This window comes from Lygodium microphyllum, chromosome 14 (genome assembly GCF_053477565.2).
Source record: "Lygodium microphyllum isolate KBCC chromosome 14, Lygodium_microphyllum_v1.1.10, whole genome shotgun sequence".
Classification (NCBI taxonomy): domain Eukaryota; kingdom Viridiplantae; phylum Streptophyta; class Polypodiopsida; order Schizaeales; family Lygodiaceae; genus Lygodium; species Lygodium microphyllum.
This window is the reverse complement of record NC_141148.1, coordinates 77,477,470-77,501,363: the sequence shown is the minus strand read 5'-3', so window position 1 is coordinate 77,501,363 and position 23,894 is coordinate 77,477,470. Positions and strand designations below refer to the sequence as shown.

The window sequence follows — 23,894 nt, the reverse complement described above, 5'->3', positions numbered from 1 at the left end:
ATTACATTGAAAATACATTTCACTTACGACCTTACCATTACTAATTGGTAATAAAAATACTTAAGGTGCCTTTGGAGGATGAGAATATATACCCATATCCAAATCTCAAAAATGTTAAGATACATTTTAACTCTTATATAAATATACAATTTACCTCTAACCTATCCACCACCATGCATCTAACCTAAAAATGCATTCCACCCTTCACCACTACACACAAAAGATAAAAATTTTCTCATCACCTCAAGACTCATGGGAAAACCTTAGAAATGAATTCAACCCTAAAACACACAACATAGAAAAAGACAATCTCAAGTCTCAAACATAAGAATACTAATTTGCCACAAATAACAACTAAAAATACAATACAAATATGACCCGATCACTATTTGTAGATACAAATATACAATACAATTATGACAAGAACAGATTTGACCTGAAACCCACAACCCTGTAACCATTAAGCATAAAAACAAGAGCCTACCTACAACCTAACTACTCTCATCAAAGTTGCTTTGCATTGAAGATGCAATCCACTTATGACCTTTCCATTACTAATTAGAAATAAGAATGCTTTAATTGCCTTTGGAGGATGAGAATATATACCAATATTCATGACTCAAAAATGTTGAAGACACAATTTGTCTCACAAATAAATATATGATCTACCCCTAACCTATCCACCACCATGCGTCTAGCCTAAAAATGCATTCAACCCTTGACCACTACACATAGGAAAATTTTTATTAATATCATGGGAAAACCTTAAAAGTAAATTCAACCCTAGAACACACAACATAGAAGGCGATCTACCTATGCCCTTACTGCACTCCCCCATTTGAAGACAATTTTTATCTATAAGCTTGCAACCAATGAACCACAACACTTGTTTGTAGTCCTTTAAATCATATGAGCCTACACAACACTAACAAGCGATATATCATTAAATGCCAAAAAGACCTCATTTGTGGTGTGAGCCATTAAAGCTTTTGACAATAGTATTTTCCTTCACAAATTATGGATACACATAGAATTGTGCCATAAACCATGCAAAAGCACCTTTCTACTTACTATCATGAACTATATACCATGATCATGAATTGTGTCAATCCTTAGACTGGCAAGAAAGCCTATAATTCATATGACACATTTAGCTTTTGACAATCATATTTTGCTTTGCAAAAAGATGGATTGTAGACATGCCACAATCCATGCAAAGGGCACCTCCTTTCACTTGACAAAGACCAAGCATATATCCATATGAATCTTACTAAATGTCAATATTCCTTCCCACATTGAACACATTAATACAAAGGATATAATTTCACTTCACCATTCACCATGAGGTGGACTAGAAGGTAGTCAAAGTAGAAATTTTGTTTTGCCAATTATATCATTGATCAATCGGTACGATGCACTTAAATGAATAGCATACTTAAACTTGCATAAAACTTAATGGAGGAAGATATTAACTTGTCCAAAGAATATAGTGAATAGCGATCAATACACTAAAGATCATTGGGTGAGTGAGAGAGAAAAGGAGGGTCTTGCATATGAGAGAAATTGAGGAAGCTATTTATTTAGTGTCCAAAGAATGTAGTGAATCATGATTGATACACAATCACACTAAAGATCATTGGGTGAGGGTGTGAAAAGGAAGGATCTAGGTCCCATTGATCCTATCCTAGTCACAAGTGGACCCAATTAGTTGATCAACTTTCTATACCCCAACAAGAGTTAAAACCAAAGCTCACATTGCTTTAGAGGACTGAGTGAGCAACCATGCTATGGAGAGGTTGACAATTACCCCCCTTTTGTTTCACTCGTTGAAACAAGTCCAATGTTAGCTCAAAACTCCCAAATCTTTCATTGGTTGCCAAGTAATAGTGAACAAGGATAATGTGTAGGCAGATACTGAATGCTTCTAAATCTTGTGACAGCCCACAAAATAAATCAACACCAGATACAGGCCTCAATAGAGGCATCACTTACCACATTAATATTGTTGTGACAGTCGAACTGTGACATCAGCTTGTGATTACATGTACTTGGTTGTGGATCACAAACAATAGCGTGAGTCAAGGCTTCATAATGTCCATGTGAAAGGATAGAACAAGGAGGGAGTGTAAGCAGATATTGAATGCTTCTAAATCTGGTGACAGCCCACAAAATAAATCAATGCCAGATTCCGGCCTCAATAGAGCCATCACTTAGCACATTAATATAGCTGTGGCCCACCAACTTAGTGACATCAGCTTAGGATTACATGGACTTGGTTGTGGATCACAAACAATCTGAGCATATATTGGAATACAGACACACAACTAGCCATTGCAACGTTCATTGGGAGACATTTTACTGTAGGCTGCCAAAAACACTACTTGTCAAGCACTACCAGGTGCCTTGCATCCTATTGCCAAAGTGAGGCCTAAGCAACTAGCACATCAACATAAATGACTCTTGAAGAATATTTTCCTCACCATCTCCATGTTGAAACTATTCAAGTGTTTACTGCACCAGAAAATAGAACAAAGAACTGATGCCCTGCATCAGGCATCCAAGGTAGAAAACTCTCTAATTTATGCGGTTTAATACAGTTAATGAACATTTCCATAAACTATAAACAGTAGTGTCCAATCATTCAAGGTTACTTACCATAAGCAGATGAACAAAGATAGCAAACCATCAAGATTTAAATTACACAGGTGTGAAAGAGAGAATCCACTTCAACCTGGTGTGGTTATAGAAAATATATGTCATGGGTGAACTAAATCTTTGTGGATAAGACTTGCGTGTACAAGAAACACTAACTCCTGTTGTAATATAGAAGGCTTGGTGTTGCAAAATTCAAAATCTGTTCTCCAACGTGAACTACATAACACCTCCTGCAGGCTCCAACTTTGAGACTAGAATCCAACTGGACATTTTTATGTAGATTACTGTGAAGTACTCTGCTCTCTAGCAACTGTTACTGCATTTTTTCTATGTTATTACTAGCACCATGTAAACTGCAATGGGTATCAGCAGACCGAATTACTCAAAATCTAGACAAGCTGAAAATTCTATGTTATTACTAGCACCATGTGAACTGCAATGGGTATCAGCACACGGAATTGCTCAAAATCTAGACAAGCTGAACATTTTCAGACCAAAAACCTGATGGGAATTTCAATGATAAACAGCAAAATGGCACAACAGCAGATCTTTCAGTAAGTACCAAACAAGGCCTTAACAAGAGACCCTCCAAGACAACACTCAAAAAGGTGCAAACAAAGGAATAACACCACCTCAGGCACTCCACTGCCAAAACTAAAAGCTTCTGCTTCTCACATCCACTGCAGTAAAATACATCTCAGGCACTTTGCACTGGAGGTCAGTACCTCTGCTAAGGCACGGATCTTCTCCCAGACTTCACTGCTGAAAAAAAGAACTCTTTTCTTCTCACCTCCACAAGCACTGCAGTAAAATACATCTCCCACATCCACCACAGTTTAAGTACACATCAGGAACATCTGACTGCCCCAATAAAGAATTCCTGGACCATCCACATCCCACTGCATTTGTGTGTTCACATGCAAGCACCTGACTGGCCCAAGAAAGCACTCTTGGATTGGCTTCATCCACTACAGTTCAAATTCATTTACAACATTGTAAGCTCTCATGGTTCTGGAAGAGAACTCTTAACTTGCAGCAATGCAGTGAGTTCTGCCTCTAGACTTGTAGATCTAATGCATTGTAAGGTCTCATTGTACCTCAAGAGAACTCCCAGTGTCTCTGGACTAGTAGAACCGATGTCTTACGCTCACCACAACTAAACGTTCCCTACAGACAGTAGTTTACAGTTGGAAGTCCAAAAGACCAGAAAGTAGGATAGAAGATAGGAAACCACTTGAAAATAGGAATGGTTTGGTGCCCTGTTAGTTTATAAAGCAATTACAAGATATTCGCATCCACTGAGGAGTTTTGGCAAGAGAAGCATTCAGCTTCCTAAAAGATACAAGTAAAGGCCCAGTGTGCAAAAGTTGTACTACTATCTTCAGCTGAAACCCTACCTAACAGAGGCATGAGGACGAACACTGCACGTGACTAAAATTACCTATAGATTACAAGGTGTGCATGTCATCCAAGACTTCTGTTAAGCTGGATTCTGTGTCATGGCCTACAAGAACCACGAGTCAAGATCAACTTACTGTGCAAGGCCTGACACACTAGCTAAATTACTTGGCAGCTAGTATGATCGGTATGCATAAGCATAATCCGGACTTGGAATTTGAGATCTGAGACCAGCTTGTCCCAAAGCAACTAGACGAGCATTATAACTCTGGGTATGGGCCAAAGGAGAAAAGTCTAGCTTTTGCCCTTGACCAACAAAACCGTTATCCACTGCAAGATGATTCAGAATGTCTTAGGAAGAAGCTCGTAACACAAACTGGGTTTTGAGTGGTATGTAATTTTTTGATACAGCATTGTACGAAAATTCACCTGTTCGAATGGCGAAGTTATTAGAGCTGTGCAAGGAAGTGTGATTCCGTTGCATATATTTGAGACTTTCTGGAGGACTGGTACTCAGGTAGTCTTTTCCCTCCAAAGGAGGGCGAGACTTATCCTGGCTAGAAACTAGCTTATCTTGACCAGACATCTGCATATTTATGGAGATAGTTAGCAATTTTAAGTTATTGACCAAATCGGTGCTAACTAAGTTATTAATCAAATCACCGAAGATGTAACTAGAGGCTCCTAGGCATTGGTGTATGTAACAAGAAAAGACAACGTAAAAAGAACATTTGAGAACCCTACCGAAAACCTCAATTGCTTTTTGTGAAGTGAAACCAGCCCAGAAAACAGACTAATAGCATACTGTGCACTCTCCTCTGTCGTAAACTCGGCAAATCCATAGCCCTTATGACGCTTGGTTTCCTTATCTCTTGGGAGATACACATCCACCACAGGTCCAGCTTGGACCATTATCTCGTACAACACCCTTTCATCCACCTTATCATCCAAGTTACCTAATATAATAAAATTGTTACATAATGCATATTAGAAGGCATGCACAGGCATGCTGTACAGGAAAGATGGCACGAGTAATGACGGCACAAGAGGAATTAGCATGAATCAGCGCAGGTATCACTGTAAAAACAAAACACATGCTTTCCTATTCTGTGCATGAACTTAACAGAGAGGGCATAATAGAAAATCAAATACAAATATATACAGAGAGACGGAAGACATTGACTAGATATTCCCCGTAAACCGTATTAGATAAGGAGGGCTTCTTCATGTCTCTCGGTTAAGAGAACTCCAAATTGCATGTGCAAACTTGCAGGACCTCTTTAGATCGAGAACGCAGGAACAGTCATATCCAGAGCAGCGCATATTCATGCCAATTAGGGCAAGTAAGAGTGCAAAGGCCCTTTGTGGAAATAGTAAGACTGCAAAGGACCTTGTGGAAATTCGCAGGGCCTTGTTGGTCGAACAAGCCGGGTAAATAAACAGAATAGACATTTCTAGCAACGCGGCCCGCAGAATTCATAGCACATCGCCCCAACGCACAGAAGATCCGCAGAAAGAGTCGCGTGTAGAAACCGAAATAGAACAGGTACACGATCTCTGAGAATAGGAACGAAACTACCGGAGCAAAGCAGCTTACCTATGTAAACGGTGGTCTGAGGGTTCCCTGGCATGGTCGAAGATGAAGATGCGGACGGACAGGAAGGCGATGACCACGAAAACTGATGCAGATATGGCTTCTCTCTCTCTCTCTCTCTCTCTCTCTCTCTCTCTCTCTCTCTCTGTGTCTCAAGGGCAAAAGTTAGGGTTTCGCATGCAGAACTGACAACTTGCAAGGCCCTTTATTGGGAATTATCGTTGGAGAGGCGTTTAAAGTCGGTTATCTAGTAAGTAGATAGAGAACGGGACGTTGTGCGGGTTTTTTAAAAATCTTTCTTTTTTTTCTTTTTTCTTTTTTTGCGGTCGTCTTTTGTTGCATGCGCAATCATCTACAGAGAGTAAGAGCAAGATCTAGTATCTACCTTGGGGATCAAATTTTCATTTAGATCTACCTTCCGGATCTTTTTTTTCTAAGGTCTACCTTAGGCATCAAATTAATTTATAGGATGAACATGGTCTCCCTTGGGGTTCACAAGGAATTGTATTTTGTTATATTCTCAAGCACACGTATTGACATGAAGCTCTTACACATTTATCAAGTTACCTGCTTCTAGAATAGGGTGAAAGGGCAAAACACACCCCACCCAAATTGAGTGCACTTTTACGTAAACGATGCATCTGTTTTAGCCATTTAAAGTTATGACAGTGTATTGTATATAAGCTTAATGTGAGCCAAACAATTAAGTCATGTAAGATATTTTATATTTTGGATTTTGTAAAACCTTAAAACAATGCATCATTTAGTGTCACTCTACTAGCCCCCCATTGCCATTCTATTATGGACCTTTCACTTATAAAGTGTACTTGATAAAAATATCAAAGTGCCCCAATTTTTTAATTTGAGTGCCATATTGTCATGTCCCACTAATCCAAACATGTGGCATAGCGCAACTGGGCAAAGACCCAATAGAGATCCAAACACCTAACAATACAAAATTAGACAGAGACCCAAGCCTTGGATGGATGACATGTCAAATCGATTTCAATGGAATACTGCCTTCTTGAGAGGTGCATAAAATGGGAGAAAGAAGTAGAAAAGGGGTGAGCCAATCTTCTTTTTTGTCTACTTGCACAATGTTAAATCATCAACACTTTCTCTCTAGTCAATCTTCTTCAACCAAACTTCTTCTCTGGTTGTTTGTGCAAAACAATCCCAAAACACCATCTCATAGTATGGAAAAGATGAGCCAAGCAATATCATCTCATTCCCACCCAAATATGAGGATGCAAACGTACACCAAAAATTCACACAAGATTTGCACCAAACAATCATAGAGCAAACCCCTTTTCTTTCCACTTATTTTTCTTCTCTCTCTCTCTCTCTCTCTCTCTCTCTCTCTCTCTCTCTCTCTCTCTCTCTCTCTCTCTCTCTCTCTCTCTCTCTCTCTCTCTCTCTCTCTCTCTCTCTCTCTCTCTCTCTCTCTCTCTCTCTCTCTCTCTTTGAATTAAAAGGGAGCACATTAAGTGGCATCCCGTTCATGAGCAAGAGTTGCATGGAGGCCTAAGGGATTTGCTTAGGAAGGCCTTGCTATGCATATACCCCTTCAAGTTAGCTCTTACATTGAGTGGTGTAGATGACAAAAATGGGTGGTTGCACCCAATGAATCTTCTATCGCTCGTATCCTTTAATAGGCTCACACAAAATGCCGGCAAGAGGGTAGCTCTCATCATGGGATGAACCATTGCACAACTATCTATTCCTACATTGATATCAAAAAAGAGGGGTGGTAATCACTCTTTCTCTACAATACGTTTTCATTTTAATAGTATTTGCAACAAGTGGAGATAGTTACAAGTGGTATGAGGAGAAATCTTTGAGAAAGCTTGTTATTAATGGATGAATATTCCTTTAAGTGAAGATCGGGCATTCTTCAAGGGTACACCCCGATGCATTTACATTGTAGATCAGAGGGAAGTCATACCTACCATATACCTCTCGATTGAAGTCAACTCCGACCCTCTACTGGTAGGGCATGTAAGTAGGATCATTCCTTTTGTGTAGTGAGGTGCTACAGAAAGCCATCCAAGATTCTAAGTTAGAGTCCTAGATGTTTCTGTGCCACTTAAGCTGAGCCTCATATCCTTCCACTCTCCGGGGTATCTCCACTGCCTTGTCTTCCCAGTGATCTACAAGCTCCTACTGCCACCTCATGGGGTGTCTTATTCTTTCCTCTAGCCATCTCCTTTCCAATCTCGCTGAGAGCTTTATAACGTCCCCTACTATCCTTGGATATAGTACCCTGCCTAGCATACGAGGAAAGGTGAAGGAAAATTCAAATGGGCGGCCACTGTTTTTTCACTGCTCCTACACTACAAGTTCCTAGCCCCAGTTTATATGGTCACACTCCTCTCCTTGAGGGATGGCCACATGTGGGACTTGTAGCGGCTTGGCTTGGAGCTTCTTGCAGGCTAGTTCCACCTACTCTCTTCATTTGTGCCTCATCTTCACCATCCCTTTGGGTGGTATGACTTCCTCCCCTTGATCTTTTGGCTAGGCCTGTGGTTGCAAAGGGGGCTCGATTCATGTAGTTGTTCTTCCTCTTCCTACTCAAGCTCAAAATCGGGCCCTACTTCATGGATCAACTCTATCAGCTCTTGTGGAAGCAGTTGCACTTACTGCTCTGACTCCACAAACCCTAGCAAGTCGAGTTCTTGCATGGTTAATCTAGTTGAGATCAAATGGGCTCGTTGCTCCTCCACTCCTAAGTTGGTGCTAGGTTTGGGTGTTGTGGCATGGAGTCCATGTTGGAGTGCTCTCCTTGCCAACTCCAATTTTCTTTTTACTTCCTCGAGTATTTCTTCTTTTCTTGGATGTGTGACTTTCAAAACTATGCTTCAAAAAGCTCATTGTTGCTCCAACATTCATGTCTCCATAGTTATGGCTTTACTCTTTGCCATGATGCATTCATTCTCTGAATGGGTCAGCCTGTAAGCTAAGTCTTTGATTCTACCCTCATTCTTGGTTGCCCATTCCTCTGCTTTCTCTTTCATCAGCTCTAGCCCTTGATTTTGGTACTAGGCCAAAGTGGTGATTACCTACTCCTAATCCTACTCCCACCACAATATATGCATTTGTTCTTTTTCCTGGTTTCAATGCTCTACTTACTCCCTTGGTATTGCCTATTTGTGGAGAGTTGCTTGAAGTTGGTTGTGTAGCTCTACCAGCTTCTTTGTGGCCTCTTCATCTTTTTGTGTCTTTGTTGCCACATGCAACACTTTCCTTGCCTCCTCTCTTTGCCTCTTCAACTCCTCATTTTCCACCTCTAGCCGCCTATTTTTCCTAGAGTTGAAGGCGCACATGTTTTCTTGGGCTATACTGTTGTCTCTTTCTTCATCGTACAGATCCTTCAAGCTCTCTTCTCCTTGCCTTGCCTTTAAGGCCTCTTTCAATGCAATTGTCTCCCTATTTAATATGGTTATTACCCTCATTCTTTCTACCTTGTAAGGCTACAAAGGCATTCTTCTCTTCTTCTAGCTCTACAGCCTTTTTCTCCTCAATCATTTTGTTGAGTTGGCTTTGAAGTTATTTTACCAACTCATCGTATTCTTTAGTGTTGTCCATGGCTGAAGGCACCGATGTAGCTAACACTTCCAAATGGGGTACCTTTTGCCCTTTGCACAATTTGGCATTGACTTTTCCCTACTGGTCTTTTTGTTCTTGCAAGGGGGCTCCTTCGCTAGGGGCAAGCACAATTTCTTGCACTTTGCTCACTAAATAGTGCACCCAAGCCATGATGTTGCTTTCATTGACCATCCCTTCAATGGTTTCTTATGTCAGGGTGATTGTTGAGCGGCCATGACTAGTGGGATTGTGTGTAGAGGGCTTTACCTTTGCCTTCCACCCATCAGTCTTGGTCATGCCTCTTCTACTATTGCACTTGTGCTTGGCATGTTTTCTTGTACTAGGCTCATCATCATTGTGAAATCCTAAGATCAGGAGGGTTGCTCCATTGATCTCCTAATATCCAAAGCTATATGTTCCTCCTCTCGTTGCCTTAGTCACTCTTCCTTCTCTTCTTATTTCTTCTTGCACTCCTCTTCAAGCCTCTTAGATTCCTCTTCCACCCTCTATATCTCTCTATTTTCTTTTGAGTTGGAATGGATTCTCCTAATGGGGATTTTTAGTGTGATGTTCCTTCTCCCTCCTTGGCTTGACAACTTTGAGCCTTGTTGCTTGTCACTCACTGATTGTCCTTTTAGTCGAGGTTCCTTGCTATTACTGAGTGGGTCATCAACCTCCTTCTTATTAGTAGCTCATTCTATTTTGTCCTGCTGATCCTTGTTGAATTCGTCCTCCCCTTGCTCTTTAACAGAGAATGAAATAGGCGGGCTCACTAGAGTGGGGGAGCGATGCTCCTCTTGCATCGGTGACGGTTGTGAGGTTTCCTCCACTACTTCTTCCCTTTTCACCTCCCCTAAGGCCTCCTGGATTATGGCCATTAGTACTCCTCAAAACCCTATGGTTGATGCCTTGGAAGCTAGTTTTTTCCTTTTTGCCTCCACTATGGTAGCTGGAGACTCTCCCTATTGCCCTTAGCACTATTGTTAGCACCTTTGCTGATGCCTGGATTGTTTTCTAGATGTAGGCATTCCAGTTTACCTCATTCAATGCATTTGCTACAAGGCTCTCAAGCAATGACACTCCTATTTTGTTCATGAGGGCATTGTATCTTTGGCTTGAGAAGAGGATATGGACCATTTTTGCTTGCATTCGGAGGGTGAGTTCGGGAGTGTCGACCAAGCTAATTCCATCATTTGTGTAGAGTTTCTTTTTGTCCATCCCCAACATCCCATAGATGTCCCTCTTCTTCGGCCTCTTCTCTAGCTTGTCCACTAGTCCCAAGGCCTTCTCCATAATTTCTAGACTAAGAGAAACTTCCACCCCCCTGGTGGTATCTCCTTGCCTAATTGTTACTATGTCATAGTTCCTCTGGGCATCAAAGGTCCTCAAGAACTCTGTGCATTTACTGTGGTCGATGTCCTACCCCACCTTCTCCAAGTACTTGTCAAGATTGCATCATTATATCATTACCTAACGGCCTCTTCAGATGTCACCAACCCCCCCCAAGTTGTGGATGCTGCAGTATTTTAGTTGGTTGAAAGTGCACATCTCCATGGCTAAGCCGTATCTTCTATGTTTCTCCTCTAAGAAGGGGAGCATGCTGACTTTATCCTATTTCCTTGCAAATTGGGTTCTTGTTGCCATACAATAACCCACAATTAGTTCTCTTTAAAGGAAATTTCTTGCTTGGAAGGTAAAGTGACTAGAAAGATTAGTGTCCGATGTGATGAAGGGTAGAAACCACAAAATGAGAATTCTCACATCAATCAATCCATACACTTTTACACAAGAACTTCATGGAGTATATCTTCTAGGAAAAGAAGAAGCATTCGTTCTTCCCTTTAAAAGTCCTATTTCGATTTTTCATTCATCTTCCACTTTTACCCCCTCCCCCTTGAAAAGGATGAAAATCCTTCCTAGGATTTTGGAAATCAAGGTAGGCCTTTAGTGCATTCTAGGTGCACCTTACTAGTTCAAGAGCCTGTCATAAAATGTCAGGTTATACTCTAGTATCACATGAAAGTCCATATCTTGTGGACGAATGCCCACCTGTGTGATGTAAGTCAATACGTCGGTCAAGAGAGGTCGCTTGAGTTGATTTGGCTTGCAAAGTGGAGTTCCTCCTTGATTAGGATTCTATCCAAGTATGGATGTAGTATGATATTGTCATCTAGTGGTCGATTTCTTGTCATGGCTACTAATATCCTAAATGAGGTTGGTGTTTAAAGATGAGAGAGAGAGACAGGGAAAACTCCATATCCATGAGCCTTCTGACCCTCGTTGTGTTTTCTTCATTATGCAAAATAACACTAAACCACACAATACAATGTAAAGTAAACTAGACTGACTAACTCTAGTCAAGTCACTGACTAACTACTAACCCGACTTATTTAATGTAGTCACATGGAGACAGCTGTACACAGTAGCTGTCACAGATGTCGGTTACACACCAAGACAAACTGACGGGTGGAGCTTGATTTCTAACACTCCCCCTCAAGCTCAAACCAAAAACTCAAACCACCTGCATCACTCCAAGTAGTTGTCTAAAGCGAATGAACTTATCTTTACCAAGTGATTTGGTAAAGATGTCTGCTACCTAGTCTTCAGTCTTCACATGCTCCAAGTCAATCTGATCTGCTAAAACCATTTCCCTGATGAAATGGTAGTGAACCTCAATGTGTTTCGATCTTGCATGATAAACAGGATTACTTGCTAACATGACACTACTTAAATGATCACAATACAGCCTTACTTTGCTATCCAAGTGTATTCCCAAGTCATTCAGCAACTTCTAACCACATAGCTTCACAGGCCGCTAAGGCCGCACCACGATACTCTGCTTCCGTACTGGACAGTGCAACTGTAAGCTGTTTCTTACTCTACCAAACTGATCATGCTACTACCCAATCCAAATGCACAGCTGCTGGTTTGTTTCCTGTCATAAGTGCAACCAACCCCCAGTCAGCATCAGTATACCCCATCAAGTCAAGGGATTTCCCATATGCATAAAACAACCCATGATTTGTGGTACTCTTTACATATCTCAGAATTCTCCTGACTGCATCCAAGTGTGGTTTGCAAGGCTTCTGCATGAACTGATTGATCAGCCCCACAACATAACTCAAGTCAGGTCTAGTGATTGTGAGATAGATCAAGCTACCTACCATCTGTCTGTACATGGTAACATTCTCAATCTCTGTCCCAACATCAAACTGCAGCTTGACATTCTGCTCTAAAGGCGTATCCATAGGCTTGCAATCAGCCATACCATATTTTTGTAACATGTCTTGAGCATACTGCTTCTATAGCAGCCATATGCCTTGAGGTGTAGAGACAACATCAATCCCCAAAAAATATTTCAGCTCTCCTAGGTCCTTGACCTTAAACTCAGCCTGTAAACATATCTTTACTTCAGCAATCCCGCTTTCATCATCTCCTGTAATGATTAAGTCATCAACATAGACAACTAGGAATACATAACCACGATCTGTCTTCTTTACAAACAAACTGTGATCAGCATCACCCAATCGGAAACCATGTTGTTGCAAATAACTACTGATGCGAGCATTCCATGCTCTGGGTGCCTGTTTCAGCCCATATAATGCCTTTTTCAGCCGGCATACATGTGCTGGAAATTCTGGATGTACATAGCCTTCAAGCTGTTCCATGTAAACTTCTTCCTATAACTCTCCATTCAGAAAGGCATTCTTTGCGTCCATCTACCATAGTTTCGAGCCTCTAGCTGCTGCCAAAGCAATCATAGTTCTAACTATAGCCATCTTTGCTACAGGGCTGAAAGTCTCCTCATAATCAAGACCATATTGCTGCACATACCCTTTTGCAACTAGCCTGGCCTTGTATCTTTCCAATGATCCATCTGATTTACATTTTACCTTATACACCCACTTGCAGCCAATAGGTGTTTTGCCCTCAGACAATTGTACCAATTCCATGTGCCATTTTCAGCCAAAGCTGAATATTCCTCATCCATACCAGCACGCCAATCCTCATCTGCAACTGCCTCATCAAACTTACTTGGTTCTCTAAAACCTGTTACTTTCGTTATATAAGCATAATGACGGGCTGAATATCCAGTGTAAGTGTATCTATCAACAGGTCGTCTGACCCTCTCTGATCTCCTGAGCTGTGGCTCACTATGAATTTGCCTCTCATGAGGCGACACATAACGACTCTGCCTAGCACATGGTGTCATAACATATGGAATCCCTTATCTGTTCTCCCCCTCACTGACATATCCATGTCAGTGGATGCAGTAGTGTGACTACGCAATCGTCCTGTCCAAGGACTCACTGTAGATGATACATCACCTGTTGGATCACTCATGGAAGTACTCTCTGCAGGAGTATTTTCAGCACGACTCATACTGGGTGAGCCATCAATAGGCACTACAACAGGATTCCCATACCAGGATGCTAACTCATCAAATACCACATCTCTGCTTATGAGTGTCTCATGCGTTGTCGTAGAGTTCGTGCCAAGGCTGCAGAACACGGGGTTCAAGGTACAGCAAGAAATAAAGACTATCAAGAAGATCATGATAACACAAAGTTTGATGCCAAGTTCATTATATTGTTTGTCAAATATTTTACAAAAGAAGAGTCAAAAATAAATGACAAAGCATGTCAATCTGTCCTCTGTTTTTCAATAAGTGTATGAACTTGGTTTCACATAAACTCTCAATGGCTATGAGAGTAAAATAGCCCCACAGTACAGAAATGGGATCTTCTTCAGAATAGGCATAACAGCAATGCATGCAGCCCCACCAACAAAGACTGTAGGAAACTGCTTTCACGTTGCTCTTTCACCATCACAGGGATTAGTTCATCGATGTGTTTCTCTGGGTCAAACAATGTCGCATTCACTAAAGCACCTAGTATGTCAATGCCTGAAGTCAACTGAATTATGCAACTCTTAAACTCTTTTAGGACCAACAGTGAAGGCTGTGAATGATCAACAGAAGTCTGCAATGTTGTCCAGCTCACTGAAGTGTGCGTATTGTAGGACTTTCACCTTTGAGATGGAGAATCCCTAAACAACTCCAGAATTTCCAAATACACCCGTGCATTAGACTGCATCACCAACACCGGATCACTCTTGTAAGCCACCCTGAGGCACCCTTCGCCAAGTTCTCCCTAAATAGTGACAGATGAAAGCCTGAGCCAGAAGCATTTGTCCTCTTCTAAGCAGGCACCCCCAGCCAACATCTGTGGTTAGCTTCGATGGCCCTATTGCTTCAAAACCTTTTCGGTACGAGAACCAAACTCGAGACCGAAGATCCAGAAGAAAATCTTGCTTCAGGCTTTCATTTTCTCCATTCTTGGAGACCGGATATCGTACTCCTAATAACCAAATCTCATGCTTGGTTAAAGAAGAGGGCCACTGAGAACCACAAAGTCGCTCCTGTAGGCGACGCATGGGAAGAGCCGCAAGTGTGCGTGCGCGCCTGACTGCAGTGCGGCACCACCGAGATTGCTTTCTCTTGTGATTCACCAAGAAAGACCACAGAGAACGGGAACAAGCACCATGTTTTCTTTAATCCTGAGATGGAGCGTCCAAATTTGAGGCGTCTGAGGTGACAGCAGAGTGCCATGAAAGATAGTCCTCCTGGATCAGGTGCTCGAACAGTCTTGGATTACAAATCAGAAGCCAAGGAAAATGTGGAAACCCGAAGCCAAGTGCATTGCAGCCCCTTTTGCAACATCATCATCTCTCATCATTCCACCGTCTTGTCGTCCTCTCTTCTGTTGTTGTAGTAGCGTCTTCAACTTTACATCCTTCTCTTCTGCTGCCGTCGTCGACTTCGTCTTCAGCGTCATCATCGACTTCGGCTCTCTTCTTTGATCTTCCCGTTCAATCTGTCTCTTCGACCCGTCTTCATCTGTAGGTCACCTTCTGTGTGCCTCTCTGAACTCGTCGATGCCATCGACTGGTTCCTTCCTCTTCGCCACCGGGAGAGCTCTTTTACCTTTCATTCCTTTGTGGCTTCATTGATTCCCCCCCTATTCGAATTCTTCCCCAATTTGAACTCCACTTCCCCCTCATGACCACAGGCGGCCTGTTCTGGTCTCGCCGTCTTCAACAATTGCCACCATCTCGGAAAAGCCCAGAGGCCGAAAATGCAGACCTGCCGTACACAGGTAGACCCACCACAGACACAAACAGACCGAGAGATCCCAAAATGACAGAAAAAGCTTTTTCATTCAAATTCTTTCCCCCCTCTTTCCGTTCGTGACCTCCCCTGCTTTTTCTCACCTTTCTTCCCCAATTAGCATTGCCCCTTCCCTCCTTTTCGTCACACTCTCCTCTTTTCCCTCCCTTCTTAGCATTTAAAATCCCTCTTTAGCAACATTGTCATCAAGTCTCTTTACCAATAATGGCATGAAAATCTCTCACCAGCATTGGATAAGAGTGAGATCCAGTTACGGACCTTAAAATATAGTGTGCAGTCTCTTCATTTGTAACCAAGTATCTTATTGCTTCTGATGCCACATCTTTCAACGTACCTGTACCAAACTGGACAGCACGTACCTCAACTCCAAAAAGTCTCATTCTGAATACTTTAAGAGCCTGTCGTTCCATATCTTTGGCGCCCATGTAAACAACACATTGTAACCCAAAACAAGCACACACTGTAACAGTGATAACTCCATGCTTCTCATAGGACATTTCAATGCTTAGCCTCCTTCTTTCCAACTCCTGGATGTGGTTATCATTAAGTATTTTTGATGTAGCTGGAGAAGGAGAAGACAAAGTCCTAACATGTTTACCAGCATCAGTTGTGCTTTCCACTCAACCTTGCTCAACATAGGCTGAAAGCATCTCATCATATTCGCCACTTTTGTCTCCAACTCCTCCCCACTATACTTATACGCATAAAATAAATGTTATCACAACAACTAAGTATGTACAAAGTACCAAATCCCATGCACAACTTCCCATGCACAACTTTTGGGTGGTTTACACACTTCGAATGCGCAGCAATACGACAGCGTAGAAGGTACATAACACTTATAAGCTTTCCGTTCCTGTTCATATCCCACAAACACACTCTTCACTGCCTTAGGATCCAATTTCTTCCTCTTTTCATCAAGTATATGCACATATGCAATGCTGCCAAATACCTTCAAGTGCAAAATATCAGGTTTATGACCATACAGCCTCTCATATGGAGTGACATCATGAATCCCTACTGTAGGGGTTCGATTCAGTACATAGACAGTAGTCATCACTCCTTCAGCCCAATAACCATTTGGTAGACATTTCTCATTCAACGTAGCTCTAGCTGATTCCATCAGGACCCTGTTTTTCCTCTCTGCAACACTGTTTTACTGCGGTGTATAGCTGCAAGTAAGCTGTCTTCTGATCCCATATTTAGCAAGATACCTGTCAAAGTAATTAGAGACATATTCACCTCCTCCATCTGATCTCAAACAGGATATGTAGTAGCCCAACTCATTTTCTGCATGCTTCTTGAAGTCTTTGAATGCATCAAACACATCATCTTTATGCTTCAAAACATAAAGCCAAGTGTACCTACTGAAATCATCAATAAATGAGATATAATATCGTGCACCTCCAAACGAAGCATTATGTGAAGAACCCCAGACATAAGAGTGCACCAACTGTAAAGGACTAGTGTTATTTTTTACATGTCTCATGAAAGGAAACCGTGCCTGCTTCCCAAATTGACATGCAGGGCATACATGACCAAAGTCATTATACTTGAATTTAGGCAATCCAAGTACTACTTCCTTCTGCTGCATAGATTTCAGCTTTTGTACATTGACATGTCGAATCCGCTTGTGCCAAATCTCTACATCCCGAATGGCACTCTCATCATGAGCAAACATGGCTGCCTTAAGTCCCGGAATAGTCGCATCCAATGTAAACATCCTGCCATCCCTTTTGCCCTTGGCAATTAACTTGCAGCCATTTCCATACTCCTCGATGAAACATCCATCTTTGTTAAATCTCACTTGCAGATTATGTTCTGCCATTTGACCCACAGACAAAAGATTCTTTGTTATGGTCGGTACATGTAATACATCATGCACGCCTTTCTTCTTTCCATCAGGCAGCATCATGAGAGGAACAATCCCTTTATGCTTTATGTCATGTCGGGTGTCATCCCCAGTACATACATGACCATGTGTACCTGCAACCATCTCATCAAACCACTCTCCATGCGGTGTCATGTGGTTTGACGCTCCAGAGTCAATGTACCATCTATCATCTCTATTATGTCTCGATGCATTTTTGGATACATGATGCATGGCAAAGAGTCTATCAACTTGCTCATCATGAGCACCACTGGAAGATGCATAGTGCCCATGATGTCTGCCCTTTGCCTTCATATCTCCCTGCTTCTTGTAGCAATCCTTTGCAATGTGCCCATACCTGCCACAATAATGGCAATCCTTGTCCTTGTGGGACTGATCAGATGACTGCCATGAACCAGATCCACCACCTCTACCTTGGGGTGATCTCCCCCTGATTCTAAACCTGCTAGATCCACGCTGGCCTTGTGTATTTGCACCATGCCAATTACCCTGCTGCTGCTGTTGTCCATAAGCATTACGAGTGTCACCACAACCTTGAAATGAACCACGACCTCTAAATCCTCTGCCATGCTGGCTAGAGTATAACACAGTGTCTCTACTCTGAGATACACTGGAACCTGTATTCAAACCAAGTTTGACCTCCTCATGCAGCAACAAAGCAACTAACTCTTCCCAGGTAGGGGGCTCTTCTCTAACAGAAATGGTTGTGTCAAAAGCTGTGTAATCTTTCCCTAATCCATTCAAGGCAACATCAATCATATCATCTTTTGATACACTTGAGCCAATGGTAGCAAGTTGATCAGCTATGGTCTTAATCTCCGTGGTATACACTTGGATGCTCCTGCCATTCCTAGACATGTTGTTGAACTGTTGTTTCAATTGGATCTTTCGTGCATGTGTCATGGTTCCATAATTTTTCATCAGTATGTCCCAAGCATCCTTCGGAGTCTCACATCCAGTGATTTGAATTACCATAGCATCAGATATACATAGAGAAAGCCAATGCAGCACCTTGCATGCTCTCTCATTCCATAGCCTATGAGCTCTTTTCTGTTCATTAGTTGGATTCGTTGCAGGCAACTCAGGAGCAGCCTCATCTCCTGTACATAAATCCCAATAACCCCTGCCAACTAGAAAGTTCTTCATTCTGAATTTCCATAATGCAAAGTTCTTGTTGTCTAACTTCTCTCCAACTATATGAGTGATATTATCAATCCCATGTGCATTAGCCATGATGCAATAGACTGTGTGTCAGATGTTTAACTACCTGCAAACCAATAAGTATGACTCACCAAGTTCAGTCCACAACAGTTTATGACAGTTTTCTGCAACTAATTGCAGTAAAAAACCAAGGTATTTTAGCCCACTAATAACCCAAAAAAGTCCCAAAACAAATGGCCTAACTCGTAGGTAAAACTGTCAATACATATGCTATGTATTTGCTTCAGTTTAAACTCCTGCAACCTCACTGCCAAGGACCAAAGATGTAGTCTGAAAACTGTAGACTGTGTATAACCAACAACAATTGCAAGTCCAAAAACAACATGCATACATGTCATACATGTCCCAGAGCTTCCTAGATAACTGCTAGTACATGTGTCAAGCCATACATAGGCATAGAAGCACAAAACAGTGCATAACCAGCAAGTACAAGTGTCATCTAATTTGGTTGCAGGTTGCAGTCAACCAAAAATCAGCATAACAAGCTTTAAGCAGCTCCAAAATGTCTTCAAATCATGTCATACATTTGTTCCAGTGTGATAGAGTCAATACATGACCATGCGGGTAACTCTAGGCTTCTTGCCTTCAATGAGCCAAGTCATACAACCAAGAAGATGAACTTGCATTTGCTTCAGCTCCAAAACTTCCGCATTCAGTAATATCCAAAGCTCTCTTTGATCCTCTAAGAACTCAGCATACATATGTCACCTCATGTAGATGACGGGTGCCCAAGGTAGCATGTAACGCTTCAGTGGAAAGTGATGCTTGTTGTCCACTATTTAATGACAGTTTCCAGCCTGTCAATGGCTTTCAAATCTAAGTATTTTGAGTAAAAAATCTCAGCTCCAAGACAGTAGATCCAATGTATACATGCTTTGACACATTCTTGTGATTTAATGATGCCTTCAGAGTGTAACACAAAGCTCCTGTATGTCAATAATGACCGAATGCATGCTGTCCATTCATTTTCACAGCAGTTCAGAAGTGATTACAAGTCCATGTCTGATTACTCCAGCTCATAATAGAGCTCCCACACAAGCATTTGCTTCTTGTACTCTTCAAGTACATTCAAGAGTGAGCATTCATGCTTTATGGGTCTTGTTCATGTGCCCCATTTGATGTTTCACACGTTGCAGTCCATTCTGCCCTACAAGCGCAATTCACGCAGAATGAGCAGGGGTTGCTGTTGTACACAATGACTAATATGAGTCTATACAAGGCTTGCATAGGCTCAATAAGGCCTTTCAAATGCTCTACTAGGGTCACCAACAACCTCTTGATCAATGGCTAGTCTCCTTCAACAATGCATACCTCTGTGTGACCAAATGGTAAAAATGACAATCAGTCCTCTTCTTTTTCCAGCCCTTCAGGTCAAACTTGAAGTCATCTTCTGCAATGCTCTACTCCACAGAGCCCAATCTTATGGGTGCTCTGATACCATGTTTAAATATGAGAGAGAGAGACAAGGAAAACTCCATATCCATGAGCCTTCTAGCCCTCATTGTGTTTTCTTCATTATGCAGAATAACACTAAACCACACAATACAATGTAAAGTAAACTAGACTGACTAACTCTAGTCAAGTCACTGACTAACTACTAACCCGACTTATTTAATGTAGTCACATGGAGACAGTTGTACACAGTAGCTGTCAAAGATGTCGGTTACACACCAAGACAAACTGACAGGTGGAGCTTGATTTCTAACAGTTGGGTCTACATATGTCAGGTCATAGTTAGAAATCTTGATGGCACGTCCTTGCTCCCTATTGGTCGTGATTTGATAACCCTCTCAAGCCCATTGAATGGGTAGAGAATACCACTTGCGTAAGAAATTGGACTCGAACTCAATTAATTGTTGGAGTTTAGCAAGTTCCTATGGTGGCATGAAAATTTTACTCTTCTTGTAGGAGGTGATTAACCATTGGCTTATGGCCTTTTCTCGTGAGATTTCATTGGCAATCATCTCTTTGGCAATGGTGGAGTTCTTAATGAATATGAATTTGTATTCTTCCCAAGAACACGGCAAGGAACGTACCTCGCTTGCTATAGATTTGTCAAGTAGGCTGAGATCCAAACGTTCGTAACTTATTGCAGACAAAGTGAAAGTTGCATCCAATTGTCGGATGCACATTACCAAGTCATCCCACGTGTTGGAAGCCAGTTCAAGAATGGATCATTGTTGCTGTGATGGTCTAAGGCTTAGTGGTGTCTTTGGTTTAGTTGGATTGGACAAGTTAATATGTGATACTTCCACTTTGGGATTCTCATTGGGTGTGGTAAGCTTAGATTGAGAAGTTTGGAGCTCAATTGACACTTTATCATTGGGTTTTGTAGTGGTGATCACCTTAGAGTCATAAGGCAGGAGCTCATTCATGGTTGAGCTTTGGGTCAATAGACCATTGGAGCACTCATGGATTGAGCACCCTTTTTTTTGGGTTTTCTCCTCCCTTGTTTTGTTTAATTTTTCTGGGCCTTGGTTTTTGGAGCATGAGATTGAAGGTCATACATGGCTCTTGAGAGTTTAGGCAGCCACATCATGGTGTTACCTTCATAATAGCCTTGGGCTCGCAATAGGGATTTTGGGACCCAGTGCTGCCTAGTCACCTATAAACTATAGGAGCACCAACACCGCTATTTAGGCCTAGAGTGTGAGGTATTGGAATCTATGAGTGTAGAATGATTGACCTTTGTGAGGCTAAAGTCTATGCTTAGGGACCCACTAGAGCATTTGGTCTGTAGCTTTGGGTGTTGTTTCTTGATGCTAGTGTGACTTTACTATGGAAGTACATTGTGGTGCACTACTCCCCTCCTTAGGGTTGATACTAGGATTAGCTATTGGTGGCACTACATACGCTTTTGGATAGCCATGGTGCCCTTGCTGAAAGTTGTTACTATTCTAACATTGTCAAAGGCAAGGTGGATGTGCTGCAAGTCATAGTTGACATTACAATGAACTTGTTTTTTGAACATGCATCCCAATAGTGATCCCTTACCAAAGCTTTGATTGTTAGGTAGCACATAAAAGACAATGGGTAGGCTCTCAATATTGACAAAAACCATTAGTTTGCATTTTTTCAAAAGTGGATAGGAGTGTCCCCCAAACGAGCTAAGTTTCGCATTGGTTGGTTGCAATTGGGGTTGACCCATGGTGTTCCAATGTTCATGCATTAAGACATTTGAGTCAGCTCCCTCATCAATTAGCACATCAAGGGTGTCCTCTAGTTCAGTGATGGTTGCAACTCTCACATTCTGTGGTGGTCCTATCATCGGAGGTTCATGAAGTGGATGTGAAGGAGGGTAATACTTTTTTATGTAACTTCCGTTGAAAAAGTTTATGCCCTTTCCCTCTAGGGATTAGAATTCCACATTGCCCGTTCTATTGATATTGTGAACCTTGAAGAGTCCAATCCCCTGAATTTCATTTTTTGCTTATGTCCCTTGACAAAGTATAGCAAGACTAGGTCTCCTTGACCAAAGTTTCATTTTTTGACATGTTTGTCAAACCAACTCTTGCATCGTGCCTTTTCACAAATCAAAGCATGGGTTGCGATGAGACAAGTCTCAAATAGGTGTTTTAGCTCTACTAACCGATATGTCCATGCTACTCTCAAGCTTGGAACAAAGAACTCTACTAGTGGAATAGCTTTGGTTCTGTAGGTCAATCTGAATGGAGTGTGTCCTATGTCTATTTTGTAGGCCATCCTATATGCCCACAAAGCTGCCATGAGCTTGTTGTCCTAATCAATGCGTGAAACAGAGACTAGTTTTGTTAGGACATTCACTAGGATCTTGTTCGTGGACTCTGCTTGACCATTGGCTACTTCATTGATGAAGTGTGTTCCTTGGTCACTAGCCAATTCTCTATGGCGCAACCGAATTGTGGGATTACTTGTTCCCAAAGGAACTTGGCCATGGTCCTAACATCATTTTTGCGAGTTGCTCGAGCTTCTACACACTTGGCAAGATAGTCTATGATAACAATGATATACTTCGCTTGAGAGTACTATGCTACAGGGCTGATTGGACCAATGAAGTCAATTTTCCATTTCTCGAATGGTTGGTGTGCAATCACTGAGGTCAACTCCATTTTGTCCCTACGAATAGGGACCTTGGTCCATTGGCACTCATCATAGTGCTTCACAAACTTAGCTACATCACAGAATAGCATTGGCCACTACAATTGAGACTAGAGCACCTTGTGTGATGTGGTGTCTTCGTTGAAATGTCCTTTAGCAATCCCGCCATGTGCTTCCTTGATACAATTGACCTACAATCAACTAATAGGATTGGATTTTCAAGATCAATCTCCTTAACCTAGCTTTTTCTATGGGTCATTTTGGCAATCTATTCTCTAGGATGTGGATTATGTTATCCACCTAGTATGGTGTGAGTTCTGCTCTAAATAAATCTCATTCGCTAGACATTCTAAAAAGATGTGCATTTGATAGGTCATCACTAATACCCTGTCCAGTGACTTCTCCTATGGATATGCAAGACATATGATCTGCCATATAGTGTTGTTTGCCCTTGCGTACTACCAACAAGAAGTCAAATTCCAAAAGCAGAAGTAGCCATCAAGCAATGTAACATGTTGCGCAGGGTTTGTTTACAAGATAAAGCAATGCTTGATGATCCATAAAGAAAGTAAAGGGTGTCACTAGAAGATAGTGTCAAAACTTCTTTATGGCAAACACCATGGCTAACCCTTCCCTCTCTACTCTATAGAGTAGTTCATTTCAGTATCAATGAGTTGTCTGCTAGCAAAACTCACTAGATAGTCAAGGTTATACTCACCAGGTTGGCACAACATGGCCCCTAAGGCAAAATTTGAGGCATCAATGTGCACATGGAAGGTAATTGACCAATCTGGAGCTCTTAAGATAGGGGCTGAGGTTAGAGCCTGTTTAAGCCTTTCATAGGCTTGTTGATATTTCTTGGTCCGCTCGAATACTATCAATAGCTTGTACAAAGGTCTTGCGATCAATGCATAGTTTAGCACGAACGGCTTGTATTACCCCATGTGGCCTAAGAAGCATTGAACTCCCTTGAAGTTGGTCGGAGGGGGAAGGTCTATAATCACCCTAACTTTCAGGGAGTTTGTGGCTATCCCATTCCTAACGCAATGTACCCTAAAATACTATCGTGCTTTACCCAAAAATGGCACTTTAAGGGGTTCAGTAATGATAGACCGTATTGCTGACACTATTCAAAGACTACTAGCAGCTTTTTTAAGTGCTCTTCCCAATTGGTGTGGATGCATAGGTCATTGACAAGGATTTTCAACCATTTTCTGAGCATGTCCCTGAAGATGGCACACATGAGGCATTGGAAAGTAGCAGGGGCATTGGTTAGCCCAAAT

At 41.8% G+C, this 23,894-nt stretch overlaps 1 protein-coding gene across 1 annotated transcript; it reads right to left on the bottom strand.

The window, feature by feature from the left end:
* Nucleotides 1-3,140: 3,140 nt before the first annotated feature.
* Nucleotides 3,141-5,871, bottom strand: LOC148025746 (RNA-binding (RRM/RBD/RNP motifs) family protein). Its single transcript, XM_087692974.1, has 4 exons — nucleotides 5,651-5,871; nucleotides 4,798-5,009; nucleotides 4,483-4,639; nucleotides 3,141-4,383 (listed from the first exon to the last, which is right to left on the bottom strand). Exons 1-4 carry the CDS (start codon nucleotides 5,682-5,684, stop codon nucleotides 4,229-4,231), a joined length of 558 nt encoding a protein of 185 aa, XP_087549100.1. The 5' UTR covers nucleotides 5,685-5,871; the 3' UTR covers nucleotides 3,141-4,228.
* Between the last annotated feature and the right edge of the window lie 18,023 nt (nucleotides 5,872-23,894).

What these genes read in the sequence shown, in the direction of transcription:
- LOC148025746 (XM_087692974.1), bottom strand. Translation starts at nt 5,684, where the DNA reads ATGCCAGGGAACCCTCAGACCACCGTTTACATAG. An exon ending in TCAGACCACCGTTTACATAG is followed by an intron (nt 5,010 to 5,650) that starts GTAAGCTGCTTT and finishes TTATTATATTAG; the next exon opens with GTAACTTGGATGATAAGGTG. An exon ending in TAACTTCGCCATTCGAACAG is followed by an intron (nt 4,384 to 4,482) that starts GTGAATTTTCGT and finishes ATCATCTTGCAG; the next exon opens with TGGATAACGGTTTTGTTGGT.